This window comes from Cherax quadricarinatus, chromosome 27 (genome assembly GCF_038502225.1).
Source record: "Cherax quadricarinatus isolate ZL_2023a chromosome 27, ASM3850222v1, whole genome shotgun sequence".
Classification (NCBI taxonomy): Eukaryota; Metazoa; Arthropoda; class Malacostraca; order Decapoda; family Parastacidae; genus Cherax; species Cherax quadricarinatus.
Genome location: NC_091318.1, coordinates 27358743 through 27370103, shown reverse-complemented (window position 1 = coordinate 27370103; position 11361 = coordinate 27358743). Strand labels below are relative to the sequence as shown.

Here is an 11361-nt window from a genome sequence, read left to right as displayed (position 1 = left end):
CCTGGATTAATACAGTGGCTGGAACAATACCCTGCCTGGATTAATACCGTGGCTGGAACAATACCCTGCCTGGATTAATACCGTGGCTGGAACAATACCCTGCCTGGATTAATACCGTGGCTGGAAAAATACCCTGCCTAGATTAATACCGTGGCTGGAACAATACCCTGCCTAGATTAATACCGTGGCTGGAACAATACCCTGCCTAGATTAATACCGTGGCTGGAACTTTTTACAAATTAACCACACTTTGGAGAGTGACTTCTAGACGAAGTTTAGGATCGGTAACGAAGTATTGCCAACAACCTCTCTCTCTCTCTCTCTCTCTCTCTCTCTCTCTCTCGCTCGCTCGCTCGGTCTTCTTCCTATACAGGGGATATATTTCATGGATATCCGGATATCTATCACCAATTTAATGACATTGATTTTTTTCATTATTTGGGCTACGTTTGCTGTTTGTTATATATTCTTATTACACACAGTACTGACAGGTAGATAAGCAAGACATGTGTCTAAAGTCTGAAGATAAACAAACACTAAGACTGAGGAGGTTAGGTAAGATTCGCCAAGGTGACAGGACAAGTGTTTCCTGACGTGGGTCTTAATTATGTGATTACCCACCGCTGGAGCTTTGAGTCATCTGGCCGAGGACTTCCGCAGGCTTACCTGTCCATCCCTTTAAAAATTATTTGTTATACAAGACTGAGGAACTGACCACCTCAGATTTATATTACTTCTCCAGGCTGAGGGACTGATCACCTCGTACCTACATCTCCGCGACTTCTCTGTATTTCGACTGAAGAAGCCTACTGGACAGGTTAAACGTCTCGTCAGTAAAGACAAGAAACTGCTGCACATGTGTCTTGCTCATCTACAGATTGATTACCTATTTCTAATTACTTAATTTACCACTGTGTTGCTGGTCTTCACAGCTGTGAAGATCATTCTCTCACCATCCTCTGTGATGTATTTTCAGAGACTTTTTCTTGTCGTGCGTCTAAACATTAGCATCAGTTTCTCAGCTTCCTCGTTTCTTGCTGGAGAGCTGACCAGTTCCTGTGTGTTTTCTCTCTCTGTTTTCCTTGTCCTGCTGCTGCACAGTACCGTCGAGTACACACTGAGAATCTCTGTTTTCCTTGTCCTGCTACTGCACAGTACCGTCGAGTACACACTGAGAATCTCTGTCTTCCTTGTCTTGCTGCTGCACAGTACCGTCGAGTACACACTGAAAATCTCTGTTTTCCTTGTCCTGCTACTGCACAGTACCGTCGAGTACACACTGAGAATCTCTGTTTTCCTTGTCCTGCTAATGCACAGTACCGTCGAGTACACACTGAGAATCTCTGTTTTCCTTGTCCTGCTGCTGCACAGTACCGTCGAGTACACACTGAGAATCTCTGTTGATTTCTTTATATACGTCTCTCGTAGTTTCCCTAACTTGACCATTTTTCTTCTTCCGTCTTATTGCTTGATCTTGTGTTACCCTTTTTTACCTTTGAATGTGACTGTGGAATACCTTTGGTTTTGTTTGCCTTGGCTAAGATGTCGGTTCCAAGCTGAGACGTCTCTCTCAGCACCTCTGCTTGTGACGTCTCTCTCAGCACCTCTGCTGGTGACATCTCTCTCAGCACCTCTGCTGGTGACGTCTCTCTCAGCACCTCTGCTGGTGACGTCTCTCTCAGCACCTCTGCTGGTGACATCTCTCTCAGCACCTCTGCTGGTGACATCTCTCTCAGCACCTCTGCTGGTGACGTCTCTCTCAGCACCTCTGCTGGTGACGTCTCTCTCAGCACCTCTGCTGGTGACATCTCTCTCAGCACCTCTGCTGGTGACATCTCTCTCAGCGCCTCTGCTGGTGACGTCTCTCTCAGCACCTCTGCTGGTGACATCTCTCTCAGCACCTCTGCTGGTGACATCTCTCTCAGCACCTCTGCTGGTGACATCTCTCTCAGCACCTCTGCTGCCAGGTAACCTCCAGGTAACCTCTGCTGGTGACGTCTCTCTCAGCACCTCTGCTGGTGACGTCTCTCTCAGCACCTCTGCTGGTGACATCTCTCTCAGTACCTCTTCTGGTGACGTCTCTCTCAGCACCTCTGCTGGTGACATCTCTCTCAGCACCTCTGCTGGTGACATCTCTCTCAGCACCTCTGCTGGTGACATCTCTCTCAGCACCTCTGCTGGTGACATCTCTCTCAGCACCTCTGCTGGTGACATCTCTCTCAGCACCTCTGCTGGTGACATCTCTCTCAGCACCTCTGCTGGTGACATCTCTCTCAGCACCTCTGCTGCCAGGTAACCTCCAGGTAACCTCTGCTGGTGACGTCTCTCTCAGCACCTCTGCTGGTGACGTCTCTCTCAGCACCTCTGCTGGTGACATCTCTCTCAGTACCTCTGCTGGTGACGTCTCTCTCAGCACCTCTGCTGGTGACATCTCTCTCAGCACCTCTGCTGGTGACATCTCTCTCAGCACCTCTGCTGGTGACATCTCTCTCAGCACCTCTGCTGCCAGGTAACCTCTGCTGGTGACGTCTCTCTCAGCACCTCTGCTGGTGACGTCTCTCTCAGCACCTCTGCTGGTGACATCTCTCTCAGTACCTCTTCTGGTGACGTCTCTCTCAGCACCTCTGCTGGTGACATCTCTCTCAGCACCTCTGCTGGTGACATCTCTCTCAGCACCTCTGCTGGTGACATCTCTCTCAACACCTCTGCTGGTGACATCTCTCTCAGCACCTCTGCTGGTAACATCTCTCTCAGCACCTCTGCTGGTGACATCTCTCTCAGCACCTCTGCTGGTGACATCTCTCTCAGCACCTCTGCTGGTGACATCTCTCTCAGCACCTCTGCTGCCAGGTAACCTCCAGGTAACCTCTGCTGGTGACATCTCTCTCAGCACCTCTGCTGGTGACGTCTCTCTCAGCACCTCTGCTGGTGACATCTCTCTCAGCACCTCTGCTGGTGACGTCTCTCTCAGCACCTCTGCTGCCAGGTAACCTCCAGGTAACCTCTGCTGGTGACATCTCTCTCAGCACCTCTGCTGGTGACATCTCTCTCAGCACCTCTGCTGGTGACGTCTCTCTCAGCACCTCTGCTGCCAGGTAACCTCCAGGTAACCTCTGCTGGTGACGTCTCTCTCAGCACCTCTGCTGGTGACGTCTCTCTCAGCACCTCTGCTGCCAGGTAACCTCCAGGTAACCTCTGCTGGTGACATCTCTCTCAGCACCTCTGCTGGTGACATCTCTCTCAGCACCTCTGCTGGTGACGTCTCTCTCAGCACCTCTGCTGGTGTTGGTATATTCACTTTCTTCTCTTCTTCTAATTTATTTTCTTGTATTGTGTTTCTTTTTGCAAAATGTTTAATTATTTATCTTTGTTATGCGCTTTCTTTATTGCAGTGTTCCTTCTCTTTTATGTTCTTATGTTCTTATGTTCTTATGTTCTTATGTTGTAATAAAGTTGGTAGAATTACCGACAATATGTAAAGTAAAAGGACACAAGTGCAACTAATGTGACATTTATTGTGGCAACGTTTCGCTCTCCAGGAGCTTTATCAAGCCATTACAAACAATACATGGACACAGAGGGTATATAAAGGCTCAGAGTGAGGTGAATACTAGTGAGGTACCATTTCGATGTTCACTAGTGGTAGTAGTAGTAGTAGTAGTGGTAGTGACAAAAGTAATACAATATGGTAGAGCAATTAATTCGTACATGAGTAAAAGGATATAAAAGCTATTACTTGGGTAACATAAAAATAGGTTGGACAAATATAAACTGGAATGAGGCAGCTTGTTTCAGTGTTCACTCTCTGTGCTTTGTGTAGTATAACAGGAGAGACTATGTGATGGCAGGGTTTACTGTTTTCAGGAGGATTCTTGCTAAGACTTCGGAGATGGTGAAGCTGCCGTTGTTTTGTTTAATTGTATTCGAAACAGCGATCAGTGCTGATTCAAGGCACTTGCGTGTGCGGAAATTATTTTCTTTTATCACTAATTGGGCGTCTCTGAATTTCATAAGATGATTGGTGGAATTTCGGTGTTGTACACAGGCGTTGTTTAAGTTGTCGTTCCTGCATGCGTATATGTGTTCATTGAGGCGGGTGTCGAGGTTTCTTGCTGTTTCACCTACGTAGATCTTGTCACAGCCTCCACAGGGTATAGTGTAAACTCCTGCATTGACTGGTTCGTGGTGCTTGGGTTTTGTCCTGGTTAGATCCTTTATTGAAGTGGTAGAAGCGATGGCGACTCTGGTGTTAGCTTGTGAAAGTACTTTTGAGACGTTTAGTGCAACCTGGCTGTTGGGAAGAATTATAACTTATTATAACTTATTATAACCTCTCCATCCGTAACAAGAAACTAAGCAGTTTGGATGTGACTTCCCTCTTCACAAAAGTACCTACCAAAAAAAAAAAAAAAAAAAAAAGCCATCGAGGTTCTACGACGTAAAGTCAACCAGGACCTTAATCTTCCTTTACCTCCCGGAGATTTTGTTGACTTGATTGAACTCTGTGTTAACTTCAACTGTTTTTCCTTCAATAACAAGCTCTACAAACAAACCTACGGCATGGGAATGGGGTCCCCAATAAGTGCCGTCCTAGCCAACTTATACATGGAACACCTAGAGTCCCAACACTTCGCCAACATCATCCCTTCAAGCGTCACTTGGTTGCGTTACGTGGACGATGTCCTCGTAATAACTCCAAAACGTTTTGATGTACGGGATCTTCAGGCAAGGCTCAACGCAGTTGAACCAGCGATCCAGTTTACACTAGAAGAAGAGTCCAATGACAAGCTACCTTTCCTCGACGTCCTCATTCACAAAGTAGACAACAACCTAAGATTTCAAGTTTATCGGAAACCCACCAATAAAAATGATCTCACACACTTCTATTCCAGTCAAGATACCAAGACCAAAAGAGGCATCATCATCGGGTTTTTCCTAAGAGCATACCGAATTTGTAGTCCTGAGTTTCTTGACGAGGAATGTACTTACATTCACCAAACATTCACTGAGTTACAATTTCCTTTTTTCATCAAAGACTGCAAGAAAAGAGCTCTTCAGATCATCAATTCTCCACGCATCAACACCGCTCCCAACAAAGTTATAATTCTTCCCAACAGCCAGGTTGCACTAAACGTCTCAAAAGTACTTTCACAAGCTAACACCAGAGTCGCCATCGCTTCTACCACTTCAATAAAGGATCTAACCAGGACAAAACCCAAGCACCACGAACCAGTCAATGCAGGAGCTTACACTATACCCTGTGGAGGCTGTGACAAGATCTACGTAGGTGAAACAGCAAGAAACCTCGACACCCGCCTCAATGAACACATATACGCATGCAGGAACGACAACTTAAACAACGCCTGTGTACAACACCGAAATTCCACCAATCATCTTATGAAATTCAGAGACGCCCAATTAGTGATAAAAGAAAATAATTTCCGCACACGCAAGTGCCTTGAATCAGCACTGATCGCTGTTTCGAATACAATTAAACAAAACAACGGCAGCTTCACCATCTCCGAAGTCTTAGCAAGAATCCTCCTGAAAACAGTAAACCCTGCCATCACATAGTCTCTCCTGTTATACTACACAAAGCACAGAGAGTGAACACTGAAACAAGCTGCCTCATTCCAGTTTATATTTGTCCAACCTATTTTTATGTTACCCAAGTAATAGCTTTTATATCCTTTTACTCATGTACGAATTAATTGCTCTACCATATTGTATTACTTTTGTCACTACCACTACTACTACTACTACTACCACTAGTGAACATCGAAATGGTACCTCACTAGTATTCACCTCACTCTGAGCCTTTATATACCCTCTGTGTCCATGTATTGTTTGTAATGGCTTGATAAAGCTCCTGGAGAGCGAAACGTTGCCACAATAAATGTCACATTAGTTGCACTTGTGTCCTTTTACTTTACATGTTCTTATGTTCTTATGTTCTTACACTGTGCTCTGACCCACGACTTTTTTTTTCTTAATTAAGTTTCTTCTTTGTTTCTCTGAGGGTGGGCATACATGTGTGTGTGTGTGTGTGTGTGTGTGTGTGTGTGTGTGTGTGTGTGTGTGTGTGTGTGTGTGTGTGTGTGTGTGTGTGTGTGTGTGTGTGTGTGTATGTGTGTTGTGTGTGTGTGCGTGTGTGTGTATGTGTGTGTTGTGTGTGTGTGTGTGCGTGTGTGTGTGTGTGTGTGTGTGTGTATGTGTGTGTGTGTGTGTGTGTGTGTGTGTGTGTGTGTGTGTAGTGTGTGTGTGTGTAATGTGTGTGTGTGTGTGTGTAGTGTGTGTGTGTAGTGTGTGTGTGTGTAGTTGTGTGTACTCACCTAATTGTACTCACCTAATTGTGGTTGCAGGGGTCGAGACTCAGCTCCTGGCCCCGCCTCTTCACTGATCGCTACTGGATCCTCTCTCTCTCTGCTTCCTGAGCTTTGTCATACCTCTTCTTAAAACTATGTATGGTTCCTGCCTCCACTACTTCACTTGCTAGGCTATTCCACTTGCTGACAACTCTATGACTGAAGAAATACTTCCTAACGTCCCTGTGACTCGTCTGAGTCTTCAGCTTCCAGTTGTGACCCCTTGTCCCTGTGTCCCCTCTCTGGAACATCCTATCTCTGTCCACCTTGTCTATTCCCCGCAGTATCTTGTATGTCGTTATCATGTCTCCCCTGACCCTTCTGTCCTCCAGTGTCGTCAGTGTGTGTGTGTGTGTGTGTGTGTGTGTGTGTGTGTGTGTGTGTGTGTGTGTGTATGTGTGTGTGTGTATGTGTGTGTGTGTGGCTTACGTAGCTGTTTCAACACGCCAAAATTCGATTTTATTATATTTTGCGTTGTCAAGAACAGCATCCCTCCCCCAGGATGAGCGACAGATTTACTCTTACCCTGAGGGAAAGCCGCCAGGCTGTTGATGTCTCAAGATGGATGAAATGCCGTCTTATCGCAAAGTTAGTTTGACATCTTTATTATGCACGTCGGACCCATCCTGTGGGTGGTAGTTACAAGATTACAGTGGTACATAATGGGACCAGGTACTTGACCGCAAAGTTCTGATAGTTAAATTGTTGACATGGTTATATATCTGGTCACAATCGTGATTGTGACGACAGATACGTTGATTGTATATATTTAAATCCTATATTTAACATTAAAACATAAGAATACGGGAACACTGCAGGTCTACTGGCCCATGCTAGGCAAGTCTTTCTCAAATCAGATACAGAACGAGGGTTTATTGGGACAACATTTTTCTCCGTGTGACATCAAATCATGGCTTCATAAGACTGAGCGAAACGTTCTTCAATAAGAGTTTGGTCGTCTGGAAACTATACTTTTGTCTGCCGTTGTTATGCAGAATATTTATTTATGATATTAATGAATTTTAAGACAAAAATTTGTGAGACGAGTAGAAAACGAAGACAGTCGAGAACATCAACCTGTTCACCAGTCATCGAGAACATCAACCTGTTCACCAGGCATCGAGAACATCAACCTGTTCACCAGGCATCGAGAACATCAACCTGTTCACCAGGCATCGAGAACATCAACCTGTTCACCAGGCATCGAGAACATCAACCTGTTCACCAGCCATCGAGAACATCAGCCTGTTCGTCAGCCATCGAGAACATCAGCCTGTTCACCGGGCATCGAGAACATCAGCCTGTTAACCAGGCATCGAGAACATCAGCCTGTTAACCAGGCATCGAGAACATCAGCCTGTTCACCAGGCATCGAGAACATCAGCCTGTTCATCAGCCATCGAGAACATCAACCTGTTCATCAGCCATCGAGAACATCAACCTGTTCACCAGGCATCGAGAACATCAGCCTGTTCACCAGGCATCGAGAACATCAGCCTGTTCACCAGGCATCGAGAACATCAACCTGTTCACCAGGCATCGAGAACATCAGCCTGTTCATCAGCCATCGAGAACATCAACCTGTTCACCAGGCATCGAGAACATCAACCTGTTCACCAGGCATCGAGAACATCAGCCTGTTCACCAGGCATCGAGAACATCAACCTGTTCACCAGGCATCGAGAACATCAACCTGTTCACCAGCCATCGAGAACATCAGCCTGTTCGTCAGCCATCGAGAACATCAGCCTGTTCACCGGGCATCGAGAACATCAGCCTGTTAACCAGGCATCGAGAACATCAGCCTGTTAACCAGGCATCGAGAACATCAGCCTGTTCACCAGGCATCGAGAACATCAGCCTGTTCATCAGCCATCGAGAACATCAGCCTGTTCACCAAGCATCGAGAACATCAGCCTGTTCACCAGGCATCGAGAACATCAACCTGTTCACCAGGCATCGAGAACATCAACCTGTTCACCAGGCATCGAGAACATCAACCTGTTCACCAGCATCGAAAACATCAACCTGTTCACCAGGCATCGAGAACATCAACCTGTTCACCAGGCATCGAGAACATCAGCCTGTTCACCAGGCATCGAAAACATCAACCTGTTCACCAGGCATCGAGAACATCAACCTGTTCACCAGCATCGAAAACATCAACCTGTTCACCAGTCATCGAGAACATCAACCTGTTCACCAGGCATCGAGAACATCAACCTGTTCACCAGCCATCGAGAACATCAACCTGTTCACCAGCCATCGAGAACATCAGCCTGTTCGTCAGCCATCGAGAACATCAGCCTGTTCACCAGGCATCGAGAACATCAGCCTGTTAACCAGGCATCGAGAACATCAGCCTGTTCACCAGGCATCGAGAACATCAACCTGTTCACCAGGCATCGAGAACATCAACCTGTTCACCAGGCATCGAGAACATCAACCTGTTCACCAGGCATTGAGAACATCAACCTGTCCACCAGTCATCGAGAACATCAGCCTGTTCACCAGTCATTGAGAACATCAACCTGTCCACCAGTCATTGAGAACATCAACCTGTTCACCAGGCATTGAGAACATCAACCTGTCCACCAGGCATCGAGAACATCAACCTGTCCACCAGTCATCGAGAACATCAACCTGTTCACCAGCCATCGAGAACATCAACCTGTCCACCAGTCATCGAGAACATCAATCTGTTCACCAGGCATCGAGAACATCAGCCTGTTCACCAGGCATCGAGAACATCAGCCTGTTCACCAGGCATCGAGAACATCAACCTGTTCACCAGGCATCGAGAACATCAACCTGTCCACCAGTCATTGAGAACATCAATCAATCAACCATTCACTGAGCACAGTTGTCAATCTATTAACCAGTCATCGCAACGCCAGACAATCTGATTCACTCCAGTCTATGAAGATTGTATTTATGAGGAAGCGTTAAATCTGTAGGGGGTCACGCAAGGCCTGGGGGGGAGGGAATGGGTGGTAATTTGATTGGATCCCAGGAAGGGAAGAGTTAATCCACCGGAGCTATTTGAAGGGACATCTAGACTCTGTAGACTCGCTCCCGCCCCTTCCTCTCACTTACCTTGTTCATCCCATTTCCCATGGTGAAGGGAACGGCGGGGGACCCCCGTCACCGTCAGCGCCACCGTCAGCAGCAACCAACCGTCACAACCTCCGCTCCAGCTCTGGGCCTCCCGCCACGCACAGTCGTGGCTTGAGCATCTCGTCAAACACAAGGCGCGACGGAGCTGTCTTCAGGAAAACGACGGGGCGACGACACCGTCTTCAGGTACAGTGACGGACGAACGGGTCCGTCTTCAGAGCTAGCGACGGGGACGCCGCAGGACAAACCTGCTGAAGGAGGCAATCGAAGCGCAGCAGGCGCGGGTGGTACGACGAGACGACATACCAGGCAACAGAAGAATCGGTGAGGTCGTAGCGTTGAACCTCCAAGACGACGCAACGCGACAACGACACAACACGGCTATGATTTACTATTATTACTGCATCTCACCAATCGGCTGAGAGACCCCGAGGGGCACGTCCGACCCCTCCCGACGTCACCATGCGACTGAACACACCAAGGTCCAGTGCATGACACAAGCACAAGCACCTCCATAACGCATGCGTTCTTACATACACCCCTCTTATTTCCTCCCTTATCTATCTATCCTCGAATCTGGCTAGCCCGGATAGACCATCCTTTCCCTAAGAGGTACTGGAGAATGAACTGTAAGTCAAGCTTGTGACCCCGAGCGAGTAAAAAAAAAAATAAAGCGAGTGCCTTATGTCAACAAAGTCATCCTACTCAGAGTTTGGCACCCTGGATGCAGACTTGATTTAAATTGTTGCCGCTAGATGGTGGCTCTCTCATGGTGGAGGAGGTTGCTTGTCGAACCTCTGTATCAGAAAATGACTATAAGATCTCACTTATGGCTGCTCCTGGGAGAGATGCGACGCGTGGTTGCGAGGAGCTAAGGGGTGGCGATGCAGTGGTGAAAAGCGGCACCTAGCAGCTAGGCGGGGTCTCATTCCCAGGAACAAGGCCCCACCCACCTCCACCCCCAGATCGAAGCTCTCACACCCCGAGGTTCAGTTCCTGATCGAAAGCATTCCAGAATGATTCACGACTCCGGAACTAACGGGGATGCGTCCGCCACTCGCATTCTCGCTGCCTATATTTCCCGATGTACCCACAGCTTCAAGCGTAACACAATGCTATCAGTGTTATGCTTCTATCTCTCTCCATCGTCCCCAGCAGGAGAAGGACGTGTGGAAATTCATTCAGTTGAGTGGCCAGACTCAAGACTCCTCCCACCTGACCAAGACCATGAAATATTTCGTTACACACACACACACACACACACACACACACACACACACACACACACACACACACACACACACACACACACACACACGCACACAAAGACAGGATGTTCCAGAGATGGGACACCACCACAAGGGGTCACAATTGAAAGCTGAAGACTCCTAAGAGTCAAAGGGACGTTAGGAAATATTTCTTTAGTCAAAAAGTTGTCAGACAGTGGAATAGCCTAGAAAGTGACGTAGTGGAGGCAGGAACCATACTTAGTTTTAAGACGAGGTTAAAGCTCATGGAGCAGGGAGAGAGAGGACCTATGACACGACCCCTGCAACCACAAATAGGTGAGTAAACACACACACACACACGCGCGCGGCACGCACGCACGCACTCACGCACGCATTTAATATAGATAAGTGCCGTGTAACTCAAATTGAAAAAATGGCGATAACGGGCGACACTAAAAATATAGACTGTGATAGAAGAATAAAAAAGCGTCAGAGATAGCAACATGCGAATCATCGGTAAAATAAAACTGTCAGTGGAAGATGGCAGTAGCGAGATCACGAGACATCGGAGAAGATGACAGTAGCGAGATCACGAGACATCGGAGAAGATGGCAGTAGCGAGATCACGAGACATCGAAGATGGCAGTAGC

General features: G+C 47.3%; 1 protein-coding gene across 1 annotated transcript in view; it reads right to left on the bottom strand.

Annotated features, from left to right (window-relative positions):
- The window catches only part of LOC128691106 (uncharacterized), a 68881-nt gene extending 58923 nt beyond the window's left edge, over positions 1 to 9958 (bottom strand). The window contains exon 1 of the mRNA XM_053779917.2: positions 9462 to 9958. Coding sequence (XP_053635892.2) covers positions 9462 to 9482 — 21 coding nt within the window. The 5' untranslated portion in view covers positions 9483 to 9958. The remainder of the gene's footprint in view (positions 1 to 9461) is intronic.
- Between the last annotated feature and the right edge of the window lie 1403 nt (positions 9959 to 11361).